Genomic DNA, 26,778 nt, shown 5'->3' with positions numbered 1-26,778 from the left:
TAACTAGTACCCACTCACATGTATAAGTGAAATAATTTCAGCTGTAGAAACTCAGCTGTTTTTATATCTTTATGACCTCATTTATACAGAAGAATCCTCAAAAATTTATTTTCTAATGCACATTTAACTACAAGATTAAAAAACAGGTAGGGGTGATATTATACTACCAATTCAAGTATTTTATTATAGAAGTAAGAACACAGATATTAAATAAACCTAATTTTAAACTGTAACTAAGCTAGAACGGAAACCAAGCCCATCCAACTAAAAATGTGTACGTGGATATATATCTACACCAACAAACAATATCATAGATAAACAAACTTAAAGAACTACCTCAATCAAATGGGCACTCTTTTGGGTAGCATCTCTCCACACCTGGCCTTCTCTCTACGATGAAAATACAACTTCTTCTAAACCAAAAGGCATGTTTAAAAACTGTTTCCTCTTTTATAAATAGGTATTACTCTTAGTTCAATAAATAAAAAGTAAATTCCTTCTATGTACTAAAAGTATTAAAAGCAAAAATAAGCCTATGAAAGCACCTAAACAAACCAGTTATAAAATATAAAATGAGCCCAAGTGTGATGTCTTCCCAACTTCTATCTATAAAACCACATGTTAAGGACTTTTACACTCTGTCATTTCTGAAAACATGCTAATGTGGGTGATATTTCCAACCCAGATGTTCCATTCTCCAGCTTACATTCTCAAATGTTCGTTCTATCAAACTACCTACAATTCAACCAAACCACAAATAGCCTGGACTAATATTATCATGGATGGTACTTTTAGTAACAGCTTGGCACTTTTTAAACTAATACATCCAGCAAAGATACATCATTTATAATTGGTACATACGTTCTTTCCGATGCTCGACTAAGCCCACAGCCTGCTTTGCTGAGCACTTTGCAAACCAATTGTCCCCAAGTAAAACAGTGACTTCATTAGTATGGACAAGCTTTCCTGGCATGAAGGCAAAGGGGCCAAATGGTACCTATTATTGAAAGGAAGGAAGAGAGGGAGGGAGGGAAGGAAGGAAGGAATAAGGAAGGAAGAAGACAAAAAATTAAAAATACATTTTAAGAAACAGCATTAAAAGTTGTGTTGAGGCCTTTTTATCAACTAAGAAAAAATGTCAATTTCATAGAAATTTCACATTAAAGTTTCACTAAGAAAACCTATATGTTAAAACAGGAAAAGAAGAATCAGCACATTTAGATACAGCTTTCAGAGAAATTAGCACTGTCTCTGAATGTTGATACTTCGTGTTCATTCATAAATCTAAATGAAAGCAAACTAGCAATGAAATATTAAGTTAATAAAGAATATCTCTGATTAAAAAAACCTCAAAATTATTTCCAATAAAATAGCCATTTTTTAACAAAGTTGGAATAAATAAATAGCTTTAATGAGTCTACAAATTTTACAAAATATTTGGGTTAGTATAATAAAGAACAATACATTTACAAAACATTTGAGCTACTGTAATTAAGAACAAAGTCTTATGAAAGAAAATATTTAAGCAATGAAAGAATCTAATCCAGGGCTCACGAATAGATCACTATGTCAATATGAAGATCATTCAGACAAAAATTAGCAGTACCTTTTTATATAAAATCAATGTTCTAGGGTGTAATTCTGTGAATTATACATTATGATCTATTCCTGCTCTGGCTAACAGGAAACGACTAAGTGCCATATTTCTGTCTTAATTACAGTTTTCTAACACAGTAAATTTGCATACCAAATTTGTCAAATTTTGTGCTAACATTTATGCCATTTGTGTCTCTATAATGTGATAACTTAATATAAATCTGAAAAAAAAAGCAAATACCAACTATTACAACAATTAGTGGATTATTATAAAGTAAAACAAAACAAACTTTCCTTGCTATGGTAGTTTTCAGATACTGTCTATTAGCTTGGCAATTTGTGAATCAATATATATATAAAACAAAGGACCATCACTTTCCACAGTTAATATGTAAACAACATACTACTTTAAAAGCAACACACCACACATACCATGATATTATATGACAACTTATCAGGCAAGGTACTGAGTCTTTCTTGCAGGGCATTATAGTCATTATCTACCTTCTTCCTGTTGACAAAAAAATAGCAAATACTAAATGAATACACAAATTAATAATTACTTGAGTAGACTATATATCAAAAGACAAACTAATCAAAAACCCAATTTTAGCAATTTAAATATTAAAGTATTTTTAATTTTAAAATCCTGTGTTTACCAAGTTTGGCAGTGGCATTATTCAACCATACATTTTTCAAAAAATTTAAGACTTTCAAGGACTTTGGTTTTAGAATTAGAACACATATCTTGAGAACTAGTGTTTTGTAATATAGAAGATCATCTGAACTAAATAAAATTTGGAAATTAAAAGGAGATACTGAGGGAGGGCCTGATGCTTAGAGGGAAACAGGAACTTAAGATGAAAGAAGACTAGATTTAATAAAGCGTGTGGATGAATAAACACTGGCTGCACAGCAGAAATCATGAAAACAAAATTTGAACACAAAATTGGATGAGACAGTTCGGTCCTTAGAAAAGTTAAAGCTGAAAAATGTGGAATAACCTCACAGTTATTCATATTAATGTGATTACAGTGAGAGAGAACCAACGAGGAGCTAGAAGAAATTAGGTAGAGGTAATACAAAAAAGCATTTTGATTTGGCTTTGGAGCCTGTTTCATGTTGTATCAAGACAGAGCCACCTAATAAATTAATTTCAAATAACCAAAAGGTATTCTGTAGGAGCAGGGATGGTCATATGTTTCCACACTATGCACTCAGTTCTTACACCTGCTGGAAATGAACAGTCCTTCATGCAGATGCTTGTTTTCAAATCTTCTCTGAAAATTAGGTTTCGTAAGCATTTCTTGCTAGGGTATAAGCTGCAGGCTAAACCAGTGCACTGGAATTTTTTTAAAGCAAAAGGGTGTTGTCAGTTTAAAAAAAGTAACAAAAACAAAACTCACCAATTCAGCAAGTAATTTAAAAAAACATGTAGATATTGCCAAACTGAAATTAGAATAAATTGCAACATAGATAATCGTTCTCCAGATAACAAAAATGGTTGTGCTATAAATGTCATGGAATAGGTTCAGTTTACTCCTTAGCACCCCTAAAGCAAGAGCAGCATAATTAATAAAAATTATCTCATTTACTCTTAAGAATATTAAGGAATTTCACAAATATACTGTTATCCTAAAAATATTCCTGCAGTAAATGTCACTTATCAACTTTTTCCTCATTCAAAAAAGAAAGCAGAAAGAAGATGGAAAAACCACGCATTTAAGAGAAATCAGACGTCCTCCATCATAAAAGATGCAAGCAGTGAACTTAACCTAGGTCTTCTGGCCTGTGTTCTTTGAAGCAAGACTTCATTTCCTAGTGTTCAAGGACTTTTGTAAAAGGTCCCCTCAAAATCCTTTTTGATAAACATAAAGTGTCTTTATTTATTTACTTAAGGGAGAAATATCATCTTTCTGGATACATTTTTATGAGAATAAACTGGTTTAAAAAACTTCATGCACAGAGCTGCACAGCAGAAAGAGCAAGGCTTTGAAGTCAGACCAGAAGATGAATCCCAGCTCCACCACTTAACATATAGAAATTAACCCCCATCTTAGTATCTTCAGTGGTAAAACTGGAATAATGCCTATCTCACAGGTTCAAGAGAAAGAAAAATAAAGAGTTTAGCAATGTACATCTACACTGAATAGCTGATACCCCTGTTTCCATAGACGATCAAAAAACACCATTCTAAAATTTTCAAGAAAGACTACTAACCACTAAGTTAAGATTCCATTATGTTAAATGCATTCAATTTGAAAAAAAGAGCACAACTTACTGAAAGACAGTATAGTTAAATGTTACATTCAGGGGGCTTTTGGAGATAGGGTTGATACGTGCAATAAATGGGATACTGTCCATAAAGAACCGATTTGGTGCAATGCCTGCACACAGTAAACACTCATTATTAAATCTACGGAACACTAACAGTTTGTATGTTTTAGATAAGTAATTCAGAAAATGCCCAAGGACTATACATCAGCTTAGATACCTAAATGTTCCTGTGATTGTTATAAAGCTAGTAGGGGGCGCCTGGGCGGCTCAATTAGTTAAGCGAATGCCTTCCGCTCAGTTCATGATCCTGGAGTCCCAGGATCAAGTCCCACATCGGGTTCCCTGCTTAGCAGGGAGTCTGCTTCTCCCGCTGACCTTTCTTCTCTCATGCTCTCTCTCATTCTCTCTCTCAAATAAATAAATAAAATCTTTAAAAAAAAAAAACTAGTATTAAAGTTAGCATTCAGTATGTCTTATTTTGGTAACTACACCTGGAAAAAGGAGACTTCCCTAACAAAACACCTCTTTCGTAAAAAAAAAAAAAAAAAAAAAAAGAATAGGAGACTCAACCAGAGGTAATACAAGAGATCAATGTCAGTATTCCAAATCAAGTATGATCAGTTTTAAACTTATCACTAATTCTCTCTAGAACAAAAATGTGGACATACTGGAGAATGATTTAAGGTCAGAGTTGCTATTTCTAAATTCTGAGTTTTCTAAAAGTATAGAAACGAAGGAAAGAAAGAAGAAAGAAGGTAATTTAAAGTGCAGCCCACCCAGAAGTCCTTTTTGAAGGGAGGGAAGCATGAGACAAGCAGTGTCTCTAGGAGAAACTACAGCTTGAGAAACTCTCTCCCCAAAGGTTTCACTAGTGGAAATATGCAGGATCAAACACCTTGGTCCATGAATTTGTCTATTTGTCTTGAAATAGTCCCTCTAATATTCAGGGATTAAATAAATAATCCTGTCAAAAATCACAAAGCCTATGCAACAGAAAATACAAATATGATTCTAAGAACTACTGTATTACAGAAGGTAAGTAGGGGATCTTTATTCGCACCAAAATTTGAAGAGTTGTGTTTCTTCTGTTGTACTACTCAGAAACATAATTTTTAGACACTTTGGTCATATTAAAATATGTAGTCAAAAGAGGCAACTGCTTATTTTTTTTTCAAATGGAAAATAAAACTCAGATATAGTTAGGATAAACCACTTCCGTCTACTTACTTATAACATATAGAACTCCTTGTCTGGAGGTCTTGATCATCCTTGATCTTTAGAGATTAAGTTCAGGCATCAACTCTTAATTTTAAAAAGCTATCTAATAAACAAGATTTAATTTGCAACAGGTATCTTCATGCAACGTTCCTTATAGAAAATGAGAACTAAAGCACTGCTGTAAGTCATATACAAGAGACTTTTACAATCTTCTTTTGAATCTTGCTAATCACACGCTATATGCCTTCTGAGAAGCACCTTTTGTATTAAAAAGCAGCAGCAAAGAAGGACATAGACATAGCACACTACAAATTAGCCTTAACCTTAAGGATGAAGATCAGGATAGATCCCATGGAAAACACCTTATTTTCATAAAGCTGTTAAAAGTATGAGAGCAAGTAAAATAATGTGTTTGCTTAAGTATTTACAGGTGAAGTATACTGATGTCCATGACTTACTTTGAAATGCATCAGGGAAAGATGGATTAATGATTGAGATAAGGACAGATATACGGTCAAGGTTTACCTGCACAATTCTTTCAACTTTTCTGAATGTTTGAAGATTTTCATGATAGAATATTAAAAAGGAGATGGGGGAATATGAAAGCGAGACTGTATTTTTAATCCTTTTCTTAAATGCAACTGACAATCTCTGTAAAGAAAAAAAGTTCTATATCTCTGGTTTGAGGCAAGAACAAAGTCTCCAATTTTCACCTTTAAATAATAAAAAAGGGAAATAAAATTTAAATCACTGATGGAAATAATACTTTGCTAACTTTTCAACCTAAAGTAGAAAGTTGGAATAGGCAGAAATGTTGACATTAGGCCTGTGGGTTTGTTTTTGTTTTTTTATTTCTTATCATTCTCTCTCCCTTTACCTCATGTCCTAAACAAAAATGCAGGAAACGCCAAGTGGTGATCAAAAAGGGAAAAAGAAATGGGCTTTACATTCAAATTACTATCTGGGCTAATCTGGGGCAGAGTTATTTAAGTTTTTAAGAAATTATAAAATCCAATGATTTTGGAATGTAAGTTAACTGTATAATCTTATTTACAAATGATTCTTAATCCATTATACCCTCTCCAGAAGTTCCTGTTAAGAATTCAAGAAAACCTTTGTTTCAATTCAATTCACCATTTATTGAGCTTCTTCTCTGCAACCAAGCCTTATGCCATATGCTGCAGGGATCATCACTCAAATATAGCACGCCTTTTTTATTTCTTTGCATTGCTTCTTTGTTAAAGATCCACTAGCTTGATGGAAGCCTGGGTTTTTACCTCTGACATTAAGAAAATAGAGGAATATTAAATTCAGGCATGGATTACATATAGGTAAAGAGAAAAGTATTCTCATTACTAAAGAAAGAATGATGATCGTTTTCAAAATCCCCTTAAAAAAAGTCTAAATAAATAATTAAGGTTATTTTTTTTTAAAGATTTTATTTATTTATTTGACAGACAGAGATCACAAGTAGGCAGAGAGGCAGGCAGAGAGAGAGGAGGAAGTAGGCTCCCCACCGAGCAGAGAGCCCGATGCGGGACTCGATCCCAGGACCCTGGGATCATGACCTGAGCTGAAGGCAGAGGCTTTAACCCACTGAGCCACCCAGGCGCCCCAATTAAAGGTTATATTTAATAATAAAAATGTTCTTGAAAGAAAGATCATATTGTTGAAGGAACTGAAATTTGGCAAGAAGGGGAACACATTAAAAATTAAAATATATCTGTATTAAATTAGTATTATTCTTTTTTTAAACGGTCATGGCAAAATACTATTAAGTGAAATTGATGACAAAATTCAGGCAACATGGTGGCATATTCCTTTTTCTGAACTCTATACCTAGGAAATTTGTGCCATCAGAAGACGCTGATGAAATAGTCCATGTTCTTTATTTTTATGAGTCCATCAAAAAATTGTACTGGAAATAGACGCAAAGACGAACTTAAATATAAACACTTGCAATTATTCTAAAGTTAATGAAAGAAAATCGTCAAAGAGAGATCAATGCAGCTAACATTCTACTAGGTTTCCTCAATTTAACTCAACAAGGAGAAAACAGAGTCACAACAGGTTTATATACAGCAAAGCTGGGACAGATAAACTGTTTCTAGTGCTCTCTGCTGACACACATATACATGGGACTTCAGACTTGTCAGTGGTCACGGGTACCTGTTTCTTCACTCATTAGTGTTCTTTTACTCTAAGAATAAAATGAGATGAGAATCTGAAGTAAGAAAGTTTAAAAATCATATAAAAACACATCACTCTAAGTGTGAAAGAAATGTCCCAAGGTACCTCCTAGTTCAGTCAGCTTCAGGGAAGAGTCTATGGGTCATTTTAATTTTCTTTATTCTCTGAGTTCTCTACAACTGACACTAATTTTTGTGACAAATCAGAAAGGAGGGGCCTTTCAGAAATGATGAGTTTTGCTAAGTTTATAACCGACAAGCTTTAAATGTTTGTGCCATTTCTATTTAATTCTAATTTATAAGTGTGGTTTCAACTTTCTAAACTTTATTTCCAAAATATATTTTAGGAAATAGAAAACTTTTTTGTATTGTTTTCTTAGAGCAGTGATTCGTATCACTGATATGAATGTCTAACCTTTATGGTCACTGATACCTATGAGAAACTGAATAAAAACACTAGATTCTTTCCTGAGAAGAAGTCCCAGTATCTGGAGTATAATTTCAACAGAAGCCACTCAGATCCCTCAAGCAATCCTGGTTTAAAACCCATCAAATATGTAAAATTCTCAAAATTATCTTCAACTCTGTTGATTTAAATAAAAAATAGGCAAACCATCACCAGTTCAGTCATGAGTTGAATATAAATTAGTAAAAATGTTAAATTGTATGCATGCCTCAGTTTTTTTATTGCCTACATTTTCCCTGGTCATACACTGATACCCACTGCCTTGAGTATATTAGAATTTAGACTTTTGTATCTCAAAACAAGAACTAGAACCCTGGATTATCACTAAATGGTCTGCCTCTCAGTCAAGCACTGTTGTTGCAATACTGACACCTTCACCCTTATATGGTACTCTTTCGAGCTTCAAAGCTTTATTGTACACTGCTCTTATTTTTATAAAAAATTAAATTAAAATGAGTAGAAAATTTAAAAACTCGAAGTACAAGGAGGTGTAGTTTTCAAACCTAATACGGTCAAAATAGAGATGAAAAGTCATTAGGTATGCCAAGTCAAATTGAGGTGTAGCATCAATCAGATATTCACTAGATTTAAGCTGATTGTGGGAAACCGTGAACCAAACAATGTATATGGATACCGCAAATACATAATCAAGACTATGTTCTAAAGGAGGAAATGTACTTACAAATTTTTTATAAAACCTCAAATTTTATTTTAAAATTTCCCTATTAAAAAATTCCCCTATAATGCATTTATTTTACATTTCATTTTCAAAAAAGCATTAAGTATTAAACTTAAGCATTAATTAAGTATTAATACTAGTATTAAACTAGTATTAAACATGATACAAAGGCTAGGGGACTACTAGAAGCAACAAATTCTAAAAACAACTTAAAAATCATTAACCTTTTTTAAAAAGAAAGCAAGCATTTACAATTTGACCTTGGTGACATAAACACACATACAGAATTAAAAAGCTGAAGGGAATAAAACAAAATATTTTAAAAAGAGGAAAAATTACCTTCTCTTTAGAATTACAAATAAGTTTGTCTTTATTCTTTTCTTATTTCAACCTTTCTAAATAATGTATTTATCTTATACTAAGGATAAAAAATTAAAAACCTAATTCACATTTTGTTTTTAAAAATACCATCCTTAGAACATTCAACTTGAATCCTTTTCTTTTGCAACTTAATTTGCTTTGAAATATCACATGCAAAAACTGCAAAACTTACTTAACCTCCCAAACCCATGTACTAAAATACCATACTGTTTAAAAAGGAAAAAAAGAAAACTATGCAGGAACTAAAAAATAACAAAGAAGTGGATTTATATATACGATTCCTCCCTCTTGCCCTTGTCCCTAAGGACACTTTCATAACTACAGAGATTCCAACCATAAAAGCATGTAAAATCTTCAGGTTTGGAAACTGTCCTCTGCTCTACTGGGGGTGACAGTAGAGTCACGAAGACACATAAAATGAGAAAGCCCGAACAGAAGGCCCTATACAAAACAAGTGACTAAAAACTTTGTGGTCAATAAAATGGGAGTCTGAAAAACATGGTTTCCAAATTTACTTAATACTGAAACATGAAGTCATCACTATTAACATTTTTTTTAAGTTTTAAAGGTATGCAAATCAATATTTCAGATTATGCATAATAAAATACAACAAATTTTATTGTATATGCAGGCAAGTCAGGAAAGCCCTGTTTCAGGTAATTTATGAGAAATATACCACAAACTACAGCACTACTATAATGAAATAGCCTGGTGATTTTGTGGGACAAAGAATCCCTCAAAACACCAGATAGAGACAGAGGGACATATCCATCCATCCACACTGACTCACTTGAAAGAAGAATTCCAAACAAACACCTTCATCTGTGTTTTTTAACTATTTAGGTATGCTTACTTGGTTATTTCTTTCTATATACTTTGACTATAACCTATACTAGAAACCAGTTACTCTTTTTCTCTATACAGTATTTTTTGTCTATTTCCCTTTGAAAAGTGAAAATGCCAGGTATCTGCTTTAGGATCCCTCTCTCAAAATTCTCGTTGTGATGAGCACGGAGTGTTGTATGTAAGTGCTGAATCACTATAACTTGTACACCTGAAACGAATACTATACTGTATGCTAACTAACTGGAGTTTAAATAAAAATTTAAAAAATAAATTCCCATGCTCAAGTGTTTCAGCATTTGTATGCCCAAATTTAAAGCTATTCTTTCCAAAATTAAATATTTGAATAATATAAAATGCCTTTTTATTTTCACTTACGTCTGCTTCACGTCATTTTATAGGTATCTTTACTACTTAAAACTCTTTTAAGATGATTTGAGGGAAGCAAGACAGTAAAGTTTTTACAACTCCTATGCATACAGTTTATGATTACAAGTAATGCCTAAGAAACATATGACATGTATATGCCAGGCATCACATGCTATATTTCATTAAATTCTCACAAATCAACACAAGTAATGGAACTTTTTTCTTGTGGGACATAACTAGAAATACCTATGATGCATTAAAAATGACCATAAATTCTTCATCACTCCTCCTACCAACTGGAGTCTATTTCCCACTCTGCCCTACACAAGGTAGCCTTGCAGCTACCATTTTTGCTGCCCTGAGATCAGGTAAAGTGAGCCAGGGAGAAGAGCACATGGACAGAGGCCCAGCTAACAACCCACTAGCCACCAGACTTGTGGGTAAGGTCATTTTGGACAACCGAGCTGACCCAGCCACCAAAAAGCCGCAACCACACAATGAGCCCAAATAGAGGAGCAGAACAAGAACACAGATAAGTCAAGACCAATATGCACATCCAGAGAATCAAACGCACACAAAAACATGGTTGCTGTTTTAAGCCATTAAGTTTTAGAGTAATTTTATTAAGAAACAATAAATAATGGATAAAATAGCTCAAGAAGGATAAATTTCGAGTCATAAAACAATTGTCTTAGTAAGGTCACCATTATTTGTTAAAAAAAAAAAATCAGTACCAAATCTTATTTGGTAACTCTAAAAATTAGACATTTGACACACAATCAAATTTATGGAAATGAAATAAAGAACAAGAGTTAACTAATAATTGAGAACAATCTCCAAGGGTGAATTAAATGAACAGCACAAAATCTGACTTCATTTTTGTCAAAAAGGGTGGGAGCACAGTCTATAAAGACATGTGGATGAATACACATGTACACACACATATACATACACACACACATACACACATAGAACATATCCTTTACGCAAACAATTTCTGAAAACATTTACAAGAAACTGGCCAAACCACTGTTTACAAAGATAAATGAGAACTGAGGGATAAGGGTAGGAGAAAAACTATACCCCATTTATACCCTTCAAAACTTCCTAAATTTTGAACTATATAAATATACTGCCAAATTTTAAATTTTTTGTGTAAATTTTTAAAAGTTTTATGTCTTAAAGACACAAAGTGAAATATTTCCAGATGGACATTTTCAGGTTCATTTCAAAAGCGCTGTAGGTGGGCGAAGAGGGTAGGAGAGGCTGTTGAAATTTAACAGTTCAGATGACACTGCAAGTTGATAATTACTGAGGCTGAGTGATGGGTACATGTGGATTCACAATAGAGTCACCTTTTGTTTGAAATTCTTCATAATAACATGTTATCTAAAAACATTAATGTAAAGCTTTAACAATACTGCTTAGAAAGCCATCTCTCCATCATGATAAAATAAGATGATGGCATGAATACAAAATATTCAGGAATATTTACAAAGCTTTGGTAGGTTTTTCTTGTTTTCTTTATTCATCTGATAATTAAAATTTTCAAAAGAGATTTCAGAGCTACTATTAATATTTATTGAGTGTCAGCCTGGGTGTTCTATAGACATTATCTCACTCATCTTCAAGTTAAGTAGTATCATTGTCACTTGACAAGGAGAAAACTGAGAATCTCAGGAATTCACCCAAGGTTATAGTTAGTAAATGACAGGATTCAAATGTAGATGTGTGACTCTGAATCCCATGCTCTTTAGGGAAGAATTAAAAAGATAAAAAATTACAGGTAATCTATAAACAGAATAATCAGGCCCTGGTGGATTAAACAGTGGAAGTACATCCATATTTTAATAAGAAAATAGTGCGTGGATTTTATAATACCTTATTTCCTGAGTTAAGTAAAAAGGATTTTAAGGAAAAAAAAAAGTTGTATTTAAATTTTTTTTTAATCTTCACTAAATTGAAAACCACTATTAGCTCTAAGTGTTGTACAAATTCTCAACTATTAGGCTCAAACCTTTCCTTATTATCTGTTATTAACTACACAAATACTATGAATGTTTCTAGTTTACCAAAGTTCTGGAATTTGAATTAATTTTCTGGAAGAGTTTTTTTGGGCAGATCTTGTTTGCCCCAGGCCATTTTTACTCCTACTTTTCCACAAATATTTTTAGTTCTGCCCTACATTAAAAAAAAAAAAAAAAAAAATCATTTTGGAAGCCTACAATATTTATTACTTGTCCCTTAAATAAAAGAATGCTTTAAAACTGCCCAAACAAGTATAAACATCACTAGCGTAAGAAAGCATTTTTAAAAAATCATCTGTGTTGCTCTCCCTTAATATATTGATACGTATACCATGAAGAAGGGAGCTTAGCTATATGAATTGTATTTTAGACTAGGCTAAAACCAAGGCCTAAAGAAAACTGAAAAGCAACATGCTTTTAAAAGCAGTGTGCAAGAAAGACAGCCTTAAGAAGCGTTAACAGCTTCCGTTCTTGCTTCCTAGCTCTCTGTAAATAGCACAAAATTATTGTGATTTCCCTGTTTAGTGTCCAACTATGAATTCCTCCATGGCAGGGTCGTTCAATTCCAAACAGCAACGTAACACTGGCATATGGTAGGAACTCAATCACTGTTTGTGGAATTAACAGAATAAAAACATCACGAGAATTCCACAACGCTCCCAAATAGCTATCTATTTCCTGGCTTTCAGAGGAATGGAGATACTTTGGTTTCAGTTTTTTAATATAATAAATCGGTGAGTTCACTGGCCATTTAGATTCTAGCAATATCAGATCCTCATTAAAAACAAACAGAAAAGTCTGTTTCCTCAGCCCTATTAGAAATGATTCAGAGGAAAAGGCAAATTTCAACTGGAAAAATTATTTTAATTTTTTGAAGTAAAAACAAGGAATTGTATTACTTTAAGACACTTGTAGGTAAATACCTAAGCTTCTATAGTTTGGAAAGCTTTGGAAAATTGGAAACTGAGGTTGAGAGTCAACATGAACCTGCTCTGAAATAAATGTCACATTTCCGTTTGTCAGTGGTTACCAGACTTGGACATTGCTACAGTATCTGCAAACTAAAATGTTATATATAATTATATATATACAGTCTTCATCTACTCAAACATTTATTAAGTATCTATAATATGCCAAACACAGGAGGAGGTGCTGTAGCTAAAAAAAAAAAAATGAAAACCTGCCCCTTGGCCTTAAAGAATTTTCATTCTAACAGGGAAAGAATCTTGCAAAACAAACCAGAAGCAAGTTATTCACACTCTGCTTCAATTAGTATCTGTTCTTAGTGAATCCAACCTTTTACTGATCTCCTGAATTCCTTACCAACTCAAAAGAGAGAAGTCCACGTGAATAAAACTTCCTCTGGAATTATTTATAAAATGGATCACTTTGGCCAAATCAGCACAAGGTGGAGGGTTGAGGGGGAATGGTTAATTCTTTGGCCAAGTACTTGAACTTCAAGTTTTAACCTGGACTCAATGTATAATGAAAAGAGTGAATGTCCATCATGGAAATGCTGACAGACTTACACTACCAGTAGATGCAACTACAACTCTGCATTTATTGAAAATTAATGAAGTCCCTGAATTTTTATTTATAAAGTGGATATTATTAGTTTTAGATTATTTTCTGCAAGCCAACAGTCAGAATTTAATAAGATGATGTGTACAGATTGAACCGATTTTCACTCTTATCCACTGCTTGCAGCCTATGTGCATTTAAACCAAAAAACATTTGATATACACTAACTATAAATTATTTCCTTGGAGATCTCTCAGGCATGAACAAAAGCCTCTTAAATAAATTTAAAATATTATATGCTTGATGGTGTATAACCAAAGGTTTAATCTCACCACTAAAGGGGCAGTTACCATGATTTTGCAATAACCCTGCAGACAATAATCAAGACAGCTCCTGTTGTTCTCTCAGTAAAATCTTCGTAAACACAGCATGGATATATTGTAATTTGATATCTGTAAGATCAACAGCTATACCTCATGACAACTCATAATGTAAGATTTTATTCACCATTACATTGAGTGTTTTCCTCAGAAGACTTAGGGAAGTGTGTTATTTACCAAGCATTGTCCTATTTAACTAAAGATTAGCACATTAAAATAGATATGCTTTCTTCCTCTCTATACTCTAAGAAAAAGTGCAGTCCATAAAGAAAGCTTTGGGAAGTAGGGAATTAATTAGATTTTTTCAAACTTCAAGGAAATGTGGATATTTCCATCACTATTTTAAAACAACTGATTCCAATTATTATTCTACCACAAATATAAGAATATTCCCCAAATAGAGCTCTCTCTGATTAGCCACGTTCAAAAATGTCTCAGTCTCCACCTCATAATGATATTAATATTATTCTAATTTGAAAAAAAGAGAAGAAAAGAAAAGAAGAAGGCAATTAGAATAAACACAAATGGTGACACAATTTCAGGAAATCAGGGAACACGTAATTCAGTAAACAGTGAAGGACAATATAAATTAGTATCAAAGCATTCAAAATGGAGATTACTAGAAGAATTCAATTACAGGTTACAAAAAAATAATACACACTTTACTTAAACACAAAGAGATGACCCCATCAGTATTTCGGAAATAATATAAAACCATCTTTCACTCACCAATGCTGGATTTTCTCTTGGCAGTTAGTGACCACCTGTCATGAAAACAGATAACTACTCATGAAAAAACGGGCTATACACAAAGCTACAAAATCAGTGCATCAGAAACTAGAACAGTGGCGTTACAGATTTAATAGTGTCTCAGTATACATTTTTATTTGTCAAATGCACAGAGATGTGACTGTTCATTTTTAAGCAGCACACTTTATCATAACCCCCTAATGCAGGCTGATAACTGCAGAACAAATTACAGCCTTCCAATTCATACTTTGCTACAAAACCCGCTTCATAACTATTAGGTGACATATGATATAAGATAACTAGTATTTTGTACAATCTACAGACCTGCTTTCAATGTTACATATTTTGTAGAATACGCAAATGTTATAAATAACAAAAAACCAATGCAACATTCACGTTTCATCACTAAAAAAAAAAAAACTACAGTAGTAAAAATATTTTATTTTGTCAGTATATCTCCAAATGTTTTCACCTGTAATTTTTATTCTGATGCATTAAAAATGAGTTCAGTGATATTTTTCTACTAACATTTTCAAGAAGAAATACTTGGGATAAAGAGATGCTCTGAACAGCCCATTTGTTCCCTTAGTGAATTATGATAAAATTTTAAGCACTTAATAGCCAGTTTAAACTATGTTTATATTACTAAAACAATAAAATTAAGGGCAAAACTTCTTTGTTTTCCTTAAAGATATTTCAGCAGAATCTAAAAATGCTGGGGGAAAAAAAAAAAAACCCAACATTAACCAACGAAGAAAAGAAACCCTTGAATGGTAATTTAAAAAACAACACTGTTTTCAGAGATTACTAATTGTTTTTAAATTGTCCATTAATAAAAATTTTAAACAATAATCTCAAATACTGTAACACCATTTTAGAGCAGAGAAACTAAGGGATACAAGCCAAAATGCTCAATACAAGGCCATGTGAGAAAGACAGCAGCATTATCTGGTTTGAAACACACTGCTTCAGTTCACCATTCTAAACACCAATATTGTCTCTTGTCTCTCTTGCTAAATGTTTCACCCAAAAATCACAAGACTTTTTTCTAGGGGGGGGGGGGGAGTGGGGTGCTGTCACTAAATTCCTATTATAACATTTAATTCCTGAAATAAATGTCCTCCTTTGGTACATTTTAAATACTTAGGCAGCAATCCTGTACCAAAATACATGCTGTAATCAGATACCCAACCATACTACACATTAACACAGCATAAAAAGTCCGTTTTAGAATGAAGATCTCTCAGTAAGTATCAATCACATAGCAACACTTAATAACAGTGGTAATATATAATAGAGTACTGACTTTACATCTGGAAGAACCAGGCTAAAACTACATCAATCCATTTCACTGTTTCTGATTTGGCAGTAATTACAAAATAGACAAACAGAATTAAATGTAAATTGAGAAAGAAAAAAATCTTCATGAAATCCTTTTCATAAAGTTCCTCTTTAACAACCCCATTAAAAGATGAGACCCAAAAAACAGTCAGGATGCTTTCCAATCCCAATGCATGTGTTTCCAAGCATGAAGTGAGCCAAAAGCACAAAAAGAAAAGCCCTGCAAACCATAAGAGCAGAATGTTCATTAACCTCTACATGATAATCCTTTCGTAGCTGCATATTAACTAGTTACATATTCATAATCATTTACATTATTTAAAGGACCTTCGATGAAATTTTCTAAGCAATATCCATTAGTGACAGTGTTAAAGGTTACAGAAGATAGTCTACTTAATGTTTCCAGGAAGGCTTTTTAATTAGTAAATATGTAAATTTGGCACATATGCTTTTTATGTTTAAAAAACAAGTCTCTAGTAGAATGGCATGTGTTCTGGCCATCACCCCCCATGGTCTAGTCTCCACTTTAACTATCTTTCCCCCACTCCACCATCTCCCTCACCCCCTTTCTTTCCTAAAATAGTCTCCCAAGAACAGACATTCAAGGATAAAACAACAAAAATCCATTTCATAATTTATAACAGAAATTTTAACCACCAAAATATTGCCTTACACTAAAGTCTGATTATTAGTTACATACAGATATTAGAACAGAGTCGTCCAGTTAGGCAAAATCAAAGGTACAGGCTCCATATTTTAAGAGTCAGAGAAATAAAGGAAAAGGTGAGAGAGGTGGGTATAATACCTATAACAGCCTTCTGGTAAGGCTACAGTTATCTTTGTTTACATGAGTTATATATCCCACTTACTTCCAAAAACCTTTAAATCCAAGCAGTTGTACTGATATTTTGAGAGATCATTCTAGTTTTCCTCTGTTTTAAAGCAAATTATTCAAAAGAAAATATTGGCAAATTTCTAGAACTGTAGATGCCAAGGAAAATTTTAGAAAAAAGAAAAATCTGATGGTTCCAATTGAATCTGAATGGGTTAAAAAAAATCTAATTTTTCCTATTAAGTTAAATAAGTCTAAATAATCTTACTTCTTCTGAAAATTGACTCAGATTAATTCAAGTATTAAATAAATAAAATGAACCTGGTTCTATAAGAAACCCTTGAAAGAACAAAGCAAAACAACAGAAAAACATTTCATTACTTTATTGTCCTTCACGAAGCTTTTTAATAAGATGGCTATGGAGCAACAATAATAGTTTTTTAAGTTAAACCTGTCAAAACATGCAACTGTTACTCCTGAAGAAAAAATCTCATTGAATCATTTTTAAAAAATTGATTAGTAGGCTTCAACAATTAAAATAATTGACCTAGTAAACTCTTTAATGTGATATAATAGCATTTAGAGCCAGGAATTTATAAATAAATTATGTGCTAACGCAACAGTACAGCATTAAAGTCCACAGTAAAGAGAAAGGTCTATGAGCTGATTTACCACTTTTTAAGATACATTTTATCTAAGAGTCTTCACCAACAGCCCAGTAGTAAGATAGTCCATGGTGTGCTTTGTAGTTCAAAAGTGCCCTTACCCTAAAAAGTAGTAACAATGGTATATGCCAAGACTTCATAGGATGAAAACCAGTAAAGGCAGGTTTTTGACCTCTCCAAAACCTGTGTTCAAAATTTAAGTATCTTATCCAATATTATGCAATTGCCCAGGAACTGGTAAGAGAAATAATCATTTTTAGAACCGAGTCTAGCTAACCGGGACTATCTAATCTCAAAGCCCATATTCACTGGATTGGACTACCTCCAACCATCATGCATCTTACTGGATGACAGAAGCAAAGCAGCTATTTACATCTTTGGTCTTTCTTTTTTAAAACACTGACTGCTGCTGCTACTTCTCCATTTCATCCACAAACCCACACTCATACACAAAGAAGACCTTATCAATGTTAGTAAAAGCAAATAAGCTTAAATTCACCAACTGGCTAATAAAAACCCTCATTTCTTCCAACAGCTCCTGGCCTTTTTAGGTCAAGTGACTAAGTATAAACAGATTTCCCAAGCCCCATTTCTTTGTGTGCACTGGGAGGTGGGGGTGTGGGGGGAACAACACGCTAGCCCTCTAATTACTACCACATCTCGTCATACTTTTGAAGTACTTATGACTGAGTTAGATGCCCAGGATGACAGCGGTAGACAACAAAACCAACAACCTCTTTTTCTTTATGTCAGTGTCTAGCTAACATACATACAAATTCTGTTGCAAAAGGTTAAAGTAATATTTGATAAATTTTAAAGCCAATAAACTATATGGGGAATAATAATTCCTTTGCTGTTTTTCCTCAGAAGAAACTTTCTAAAAATTATTTTGTTAAGGAATGAATGATTTAACATGTATTAAGATCTTCATTACTTATTTCCATTTGTGCTATTTATTTTGGTAAGAGACCACAAGGGGGCATCAACCCATGAGTTTTCTCTGTTAAGTGACAGTGCCACATTAAAATCAGACTGGAACAGAAAGCCTATAAGGGTAACTTTGCTTAAGTCTCAAATGATACTTCTCTCAAAAATGTCCCATTTCATTTCTAAAACCCCCCCAACTCTATTTCAATTTCAAATTCTCCCTCTATGGATTCATATACAGAATGATAATCTGAGGACTGTATTAATCAGAGCTGTCTAAATTTATACAGTTTGCTTCTCTTATTAGACTGTCTTCTGACAGATTGTACAATTTTGGGATTTAAAGCTGCTGAATAAAAAAAAAAGTATCAGTGGTGGCTAAAACCAATGGACAGTACACATGCACTGTTATCAGACAATTGCTTAAAAGGTCGAAAATAATTTTTTTCAAAAACATATTGTCAGTTAATTACACAGACATCTGAAAGTCATTGGCAAAGTATACAAAAAGCATACTTCAACAAAATTACTAAGATATTAGGGGTGCCTGGGTGGCTCAGTGGGTTAAGCCTCTGCCTTCAGCTCAATTCATGATCACTGGGTCTTGGGATCTAGCCTCCATCAGTCTCCCTGCTCAGCGGGGAGTCTGCTTCTCTCTCTCTCTCTCTCTCCCCCCTCCCTCCCCATGGCTCATTCTCTCAAATGAATAAATAAAATCTTTTTTAAAAATTTGTAAAATATTACAAGTCTTCTTAATAAGACTCTGCAAAGAAGGAATTGACTACAGGTTCTTAAAAAGGAAATTGCAACAAATAATAAATGCAATGAACTGAGTATTTCTACATAAAAATTTTAAATAAATTTACTTTCTAAATATGTTGAAAATCAAAAATACCAAAACTACCAAAAATTTAACTCCAACTATATAGAACCACTTTTTAGAACATTCAAATGTCCTTATTCAAAAACATCGTTAGGATGGAATCAAAATAATCATCTTAATTCTTACTTTTACATTTAGCCCAATTTTCACCTACACAAGCTTCTAACGCACTTCTCACATTCGAACCCAGTCTCTTTATACACAAATATTAGATTACGTCTAACATACTTTGGTATTGTACATTCCATTCCTTCATAGTTCTACCTACAAATTAGGGCTCCTTCTTTTCCTTTCTGTTATTACTCACAATACCAAGTATAAAGATACTTGGTAACGGTAATAGTTGGTAAAGATAAAGGTTTGTCACAATGGAAATATCAAACACTGGTAACATCTACATCCAGCAATATGCCTAAAAATGAAGACTTTGATGTGTGGAGTGTTCTGTTTTTAGGGGTATTTGAATTAGGAATCCAGGAAACTCTAACCATACTGGCTGAAAGCCCAGTGAGTTATGGGTCACGTCTACTTTATTCACCAATGTATTCACCTGCCATACTGACAGTAAGCATGCATCTAGTCCTTTTAAAGAAGTACAGGTCTACCATCACCTAGCCAAAAACCTCAGCAGATACGTTTCTCAGTTTAAAAATTTTCATAACTTAACAAAGTAATACAGTATATGTAACATACATTATAAACACCAACCCCCAGTGAAACACCACTCTGTATCAAACACAGTGACACTGGCAATAAAATATATGAATATTCAAAGTAAATGGAATAAGTGCCTCACTCAAATCAGTTCCAATCAGTTTGTCAACAAATGAATATGCCACACACTTAGGAATAACTTTGTTTTCAGTGCTTTTTAGCCTTCTGAATTGCAGATTGGGGACTGTAACCTGCATTTATTTCTGAACTTGAAATAATGCTTGAATCACAGCTTGCATGCCCACTGTTTTACCAGAGATACCAGTTTGTCTCCTCTTATATTTACAACACTGATCCATTCTGAATTAATTTTTAATACTGCCCATTGACTGCTATCATCTGAAGATTCATAATCTGAGATTTAATTTATATTATCATTTTTACCATCCTTTGTTTCTAGTTGAGCTCCATTATAGGTCAAGAAAAATCTCCAAATTAAAGCCCAGAGATTTGAAAACAAAAAACTGAAAATACAGAAAAGACCAAGAAGAGATATGTAAAACACTGTATAATTGAAAACTCAGAAAGCGAAAGAAGAGCATATGTGACAGAAGCAATATGTGAACCTACCATGACAGGATTTTCCAAAATAAGGAGGAAGGTATCAGCCAACAGATTCTAGAAACTCTAACAACCTCAAGCAAGAAAAAAAAAAATTACATCAAGGAAAAACAAACTTCCACAAATGAAACCCTCCCCAAAAAAAGAAAATTTTAGGGGCGCCTGGGTGGCTCAGTGGGTTAAAGCCTCTGCCTTCAGCTCAGGTCATGATCCCAGGGTCCTGGGATCGAGCCCCACATGGGGCTCTCTGCTCAGCAGAGAGCCTGCTTCCTCCTCTCCCTCTGCCTGCCTCTCTGCCTACTTGTGATCTCTGTCAAATAAATAAATAAAATCTTTAAAAAAAAATTTTTATAAGCATCAAGAAGGAGCACGGAGGATATACACTGCCTTCAAAGTAGCAACTAGAAGAGCTAGAGCGAACTTCAACAAAAAAAACAAAAGAAAACAGAAAATAAGATAAAACCTTACAGTGCTGAAAAAAATAACTGAAAACTGGTAATTATGTACAGCAAATAGATCCTTCAACATGAAGGAAAAATAAAAACATTTTCACACAGAAAAAGAATTCTTCACCAGCAAATTTTCACTAAAAGAAATACTACATATATATGATGTGATGGAGGTGCTAGCTAAAATGCCAAGATGATAATCATTTTGCAATATATAAACATATCAAATCAACATATTGTACACCTTAAATTTATATACTGGTGTATGTCAACTGCATCTCAATAAAGCTGAGAAAAAAATGCTATAGTGCTATTCAGAATAACATTAATGCAAAAAGAACTAAGAACAACTGTACAGGTCAAATGAATAGTAAAGGTAAATCAGTATTGATCACATCAAACAAGTATTATGGTATTTAAAACATGGAACTAAAATGCATGAAAGCAATAATGCAAGAGGTAGGATGAATAAGTGAATTCATGTTGTGCTCTCTAGAAGAAAATTAACCTAGTAAAAAAAAAGGTATAAGGATACAGTATACTTAATGCTAACATATGTGTGTATATATATATATCTACATATACACACACGTATTTCTACAGTAAAAAAAAGTATCACCAGCTCACAAAGGGGAGAAAATTGCAACATATCTGATTAAATCAAAGGAAGGCCAAAAAAAGAGAAAAAAAGAACATAAAAGTAGATCAAAGAGACCCACAATGAGTTACCACTTCACACCTATTAGAATGGCTCAGAAGGAGGGAGGGATGGGGGAGGGAGAGAGGGAACTGAGAGAAAAGAAAAAGGAAGGGAAGGGAAGAAGTGAGAAAGAAAGTAACAAGTGTTGGAAGGATACAGAAAAACTGAAACTCTTGTGTACTACTGGTGCGAATGTAAGATGGTGCAGCCACTGTGGGAAACGGTAAGGTGGTTCCTCAAAAACTAAACACAGGATTACCATATGATCCAGCAATTCCACTTCTGGTTATATACATAAAAGGGTTGAAAGCAAAGTCTCAAACATGTTTGAACACTCAGTCCATAGTAGCATTATTCACAATAAACAAAAAGGTAAAAGCAATTCATGTTATTCATGAACGAATAATAAAATGCAATGTATACACACAATGGAATATCATTCAGACTTTAAAAATTAAATTCAGAAACATGCTACAATATGGACAAACCTTTACTTATGCTGAATAAAACAAGAGAGTCACAAAAGGACAAATACTATAAGATTCCATTTATGTGAGACACCTACAGTGTCAAATTTATAGAGACAGAATATAAAACAGTAGTTGCCAGCATATGGGGGAAAGGCGTAATGGGAGTTTTTTCTTAATGCACAGTTTCAGTTTTACAGCATATAAAGTTCCAGAGATAGATGATGGTGATACTTAATATCACTGAAATGTATGCTTAAAATTGATTTAAATGATTTTATATTATAGTTTGCTACAAATTCAAAAAGGAAAAATTAAAAGTCAGGTAGAAAAATGATTGATACCTAAGATAATGATTACAGAAAAAATTAAAACTCACAATGCATGTATTACCAAAAAAAGCAAAAATCGATGACTTTTTCATCTCTAGGAGCTTTCATCTCAAGAAACTAGAAAAAAATCATAGCCAAAAGGAAATTTTTAAAAGGAAGAATAAGATAAAAATAGAAATCAATGATGTAGGGAGCCAACTTACTAAAGAAAAATCAAAAATTGTTCCTTTAAAAAGACTGATAAAACTGATAAACCCATAGAAAGACAAATCAAGGAGAAAAACATGAACACAAATTGCAAATTAAAGTAATTAAAAACAGCACATTACTAACAAATCTGTAGATATTAAAAAGGGAGTATTACAAATAACTCAAGGCCAATAAAATTTGAAAACACAGATAGAAAGAAAAATTCCCTGAAAATCACATTTCCAAAACTGACACAATTAGAAATAGAAAATGTGAACAGTCTCCTTATAAACAAAGAAATTGAGACCGATTTTAAAATATTAACAGAAGGAAAACAGTAGGCCCAGACAACTTGACTAATGAATTATTTCAAACAATTAAAAACAATAGCAATAGTATACAAGCTCTTTTATAAAATACACAAAAATGAGTTATTTTATGAGGCCAGCATGACCATGAAACCAAAACCAAACATGAACATTACAAGAAAACACACAAAAAAACACTACAGACCAATATCCCTCTCAAAACACAGAAACAAAACACCTTAGCAAAATAATATGAAATTTAATCTCACATTATATGAAAAGATAAACACATCATAACAAAGGGGTTTTCAGGAATGCAATGGTGTTTCAATATTTTTTAAAAATCAAAATAACTCACCTCATTAACATCTCAACACAAAAAAAGCATGTGATAAAATTCAACATCTACTCATGATAAAGGGAGCAAACTACAAACAGGAGAACAATTCCTTATTTTCATAGACTATCTACAAAAAGCCTACAGCAAACATCATTTATAATGATAAACTATTTGAAGCTGTTCACCTAATATGCAGAACTAGATAAGGAAGCCTACTATCACTACTTTTATTCAACACTATATTAAAGGTCCTACATCATTCAGTAAGGCAAAAAATAAAATAAAAGCCTTAAGAAGTAAAGAGAATAAAACTGCTATTATGCAGACAACATGCCTGTACATATCTATACACATACTATCAGAATATACATTTATAACAGTCAATATATAAAAATCAAGTATACGACCATATACCAGCAAAAACAAACAGCAAATAAATTACAAAATGCAATTAAAAGTAACAAACATCAAGGAATAAATGTAAAACACATGCAAGATTTATATGCTAAAAGCCAATGCCAAAAGAAGTTAGAAAAGAACTAAATAAACTGAAAGTTATACCATGTTCATAGATTCGAAAATTTAGTGCAAAAATGTCAACAGTCCCCCAATTAATCTTTAGACTCAGTGCACTCCAAGCAAAACCCCAGCAGGTTACTTCTTAAGTACTGAAAAGTTGATTCTCAAATACTCATTAAAAAGCAAAGGCTCAAGAAAAGTAAAGGAAATCATGAAGGTGAACAAAGTTAAGAGGAATTTACTACTACATACAAAGACCTAGCAAAAATAATGTGGTATTCATGCCAGTAGAGGCAAATAATACAATGAAACAGAAGAGAAACAGAATTACATATACATGGTTCACATAATTTATGAAAAAGACATACTCCATAAGAAATTGGAACCATGCCTTAGGAGTAAGGGTTACACACTAAGAATAAGTACAATATTCAAACAGAAATAAAATTTCAACTGGCTGCTAAAAGGAAACTTACTCATGTTTGAAAAGTAACATGATCTAGAGTCTCTACCATGTTTCACTACAATGTCTGGTATCCAATCAAAAATTACAAGACAGCCCATGCAAACAGGAGCAGCTGATGAAAAACCAAGAGTAAAAATAAAAAAACAAAAACAGATCCTCATTTGATTTACATACTGCAGTTAAAAGATAATTTATGATAAACATATTCACAAAAATAGAGCAAAGGTTAGAGACATCAATTCTAGAGGCCAAGAATCTACTTAAATAATACGAAAACAAATTCTGTAAATAAAAAAGACAACAACTGAGACTACGCATTTAGTAGGTGGGTTTACCAGATTAGAGATACATAAAAACAGAGGGTTAGTGAATAGGAATACAGTTCAATTGAAGGTATCTAAATTGGCATTCAGAGCAAAGAAGGACAGAACCAAAGAGAAAATCCGAAAGCAGATAAAGGGGAAAATATATACAAATTCTTCAGAAAAGGAAACAATATAACTGACAGAAGACTAACAGAAATGAAGAAAGTCAAAAGACAATGGAATGGCATCTTAAAAGTGCTGGGAAAGGGTGAACCTACCAACTTAGAATTAAATAAATATGGAACAGAATGTTTAAAACTATAATAATCCTAATGTTTCAGGGATTAAAAACATACGTAGAGGTAAAATATAGGATAATAACACAAATGAGACAGGGTTGGTCAATAAAATTAAACTATCAAAAATTATTCAAATTATTTCTTAAGTGGCAAAATTTCAAAAGGTCAATGAACAATCTTCTACCAATTTAAAGTAGTCTGTAATAAGTAAATGTTACATATTGTAATCTTTAAGGTAATAACTGAAAGAAAAATAAGACCCATATAACAATAAAGCTAACAGAGTCTAAAAGAGTATAAAATATCTTAACACAAAAGAAAAAAATTGCAGGAATAAGAACAAGTATGACAGACAAGTGGGAAAGACATGGTAAGATGGGTAGAATAAGTGATGGATGAGAAAATTTAAAGACCCAATAGAGAAATAACATGTTCACAGATTAGAACTTCAAAAATAAAAGCACAATGAGGCAACATAAGGTGGCTAACAAAAAAGACTGAAAATATCTAACAGAGCAACATTTAACTGAAAAATGTGACATTATTTTTCAAATAAGAGCTTAATTAAGATAAGCTAGTGGTCCCTTAATATAGAAGTTATGTATCACACAGAAAGAATTGACAAGATTTAGTAAATTAGTAGTATTAAAGAGATGGATCAGGGTAGGCTAAAAAGATTCTGGTTTGAACAGTGCTGCCCAGAATTGGGATGAGGATGTACAACACGTAGATTAGGGACAAAGGTGACCCATTCAATTTTAATAAATGAGACTGAACTGTTTATGGGACATCCAACAGAAGCTGCCCAAAAAGCAACAGGTGTGGGCAAGAGCAGAGGGCATACAGGAGTACATGAGAGAGTTCAGGAAGAATAACCAGTGAGGATGGCCAAAAATGGAAAGTACAGGGATTGCTAATATTTAAGAATCAGATGAAGAAACTAGAGACTAAGTAGTAATAGAAAAAGAGGTAGAAGACCCCCCCAAAAAAGTGGAATCATAAAAGTTACTAGGACACACAGTTTCAGTAGTTTACAGGGAGCAATGAAAGTTTCAAATGAAGCACAGAGGTCAAGTAAGGCCAGAACTAAGAAAAGGTCCACTGAGTTTGGCAAACTAGAGTGATTTCAGTGAAAAGAAGGAGGCTAGCTTACAATAAGCTTGAGAAGTACATGAAAAGCAAAAAATTAAAAAGAGAAGATTATCACACTGTATTACGTTTTGTTAACATATCTCCCTATAAAATTTGTAAGTCCCTTGAAGGCAGAAAAAAATACCCTATATATCACAGTATCTAGCACAGTGTCTGAAATGAAACTCAGCCTTGTCTTTTTGTTCCTCGCAAAAAGCACTCATTTGCAATTACTTTAACATTACTTGATTCATAAAGAAATCAGGGGCACCTGGGTGGCTCAGTCAGTTAAGCATCCAACTCTTGATTTTGGCTCAGGTCATGATCTCAGGGTCGTGGGATAGAGCCCCACATCAGGCTCCACACTTGAGCCTGCTTAAGATTCTCTCTCTCCCTCTCCTTCTGCCCCTCCCCCTGCCCTGCTTGTGCATGCATGTGCTCTAAAAGATTTAAAAAAAAAAATTTAAAAATCAAAGAAATCAAAGTTTTAGGAACAATGATCAAATCCATAAATTCAACAGGATTTTTTTTTTTTTTTGCTATATTGTATTGGAATTTCTTTAGAATACAAATTTTTTTTAAAAATGTACTTAGGGTATTCTGTCCCCCGCAAAAACATGTCATTACCTTAAGGTACAGTAAATAAGTGAGGAG

General features: G+C 33.1%; 1 protein-coding gene across 2 annotated transcripts in view; it reads right to left on the bottom strand.

Moving 5' to 3' along the window:
- The window catches only part of URI1 (URI1 prefoldin like chaperone), a 74,081-nt gene that overhangs the window by 34,556 nt on the left and 12,747 nt on the right, over positions 1–26,778 (bottom strand). The window contains exons 1-4 of one of the 2 annotated variants that reach the window (XM_032848424.1): positions 20,629–20,646; positions 14,676–14,710; positions 2,029–2,107; positions 862–997 (exon numbers count right to left, since the gene is read on the bottom strand). In XM_032848424.1, coding sequence (XP_032704315.1) covers positions 862–997; positions 2,029–2,107; positions 14,676–14,710; positions 20,629–20,631 — 253 coding nt within the window. In that variant the 5' untranslated portion in view covers positions 20,632–20,646. Of the gene's footprint in view, positions 1–861; positions 998–2,028; positions 2,108–14,675; positions 14,711–20,628; positions 20,647–26,778 lie in introns of those variants that run through there. The other variant, XM_032848423.1, reaches the window with a different exon arrangement.

Source organism: Lontra canadensis, unplaced genomic scaffold (genome assembly GCF_010015895.1).
Source record: "Lontra canadensis isolate GAN:19392208 unplaced genomic scaffold, GSC_riverotter_1.0 scaffold202, whole genome shotgun sequence".
NCBI lineage: Eukaryota > Metazoa > Chordata > Mammalia > Carnivora > Mustelidae > Lontra > Lontra canadensis.
Note: the sequence above shows the minus strand (reverse complement) of the source record. Positions and strands in the feature narration are given on the sequence as shown.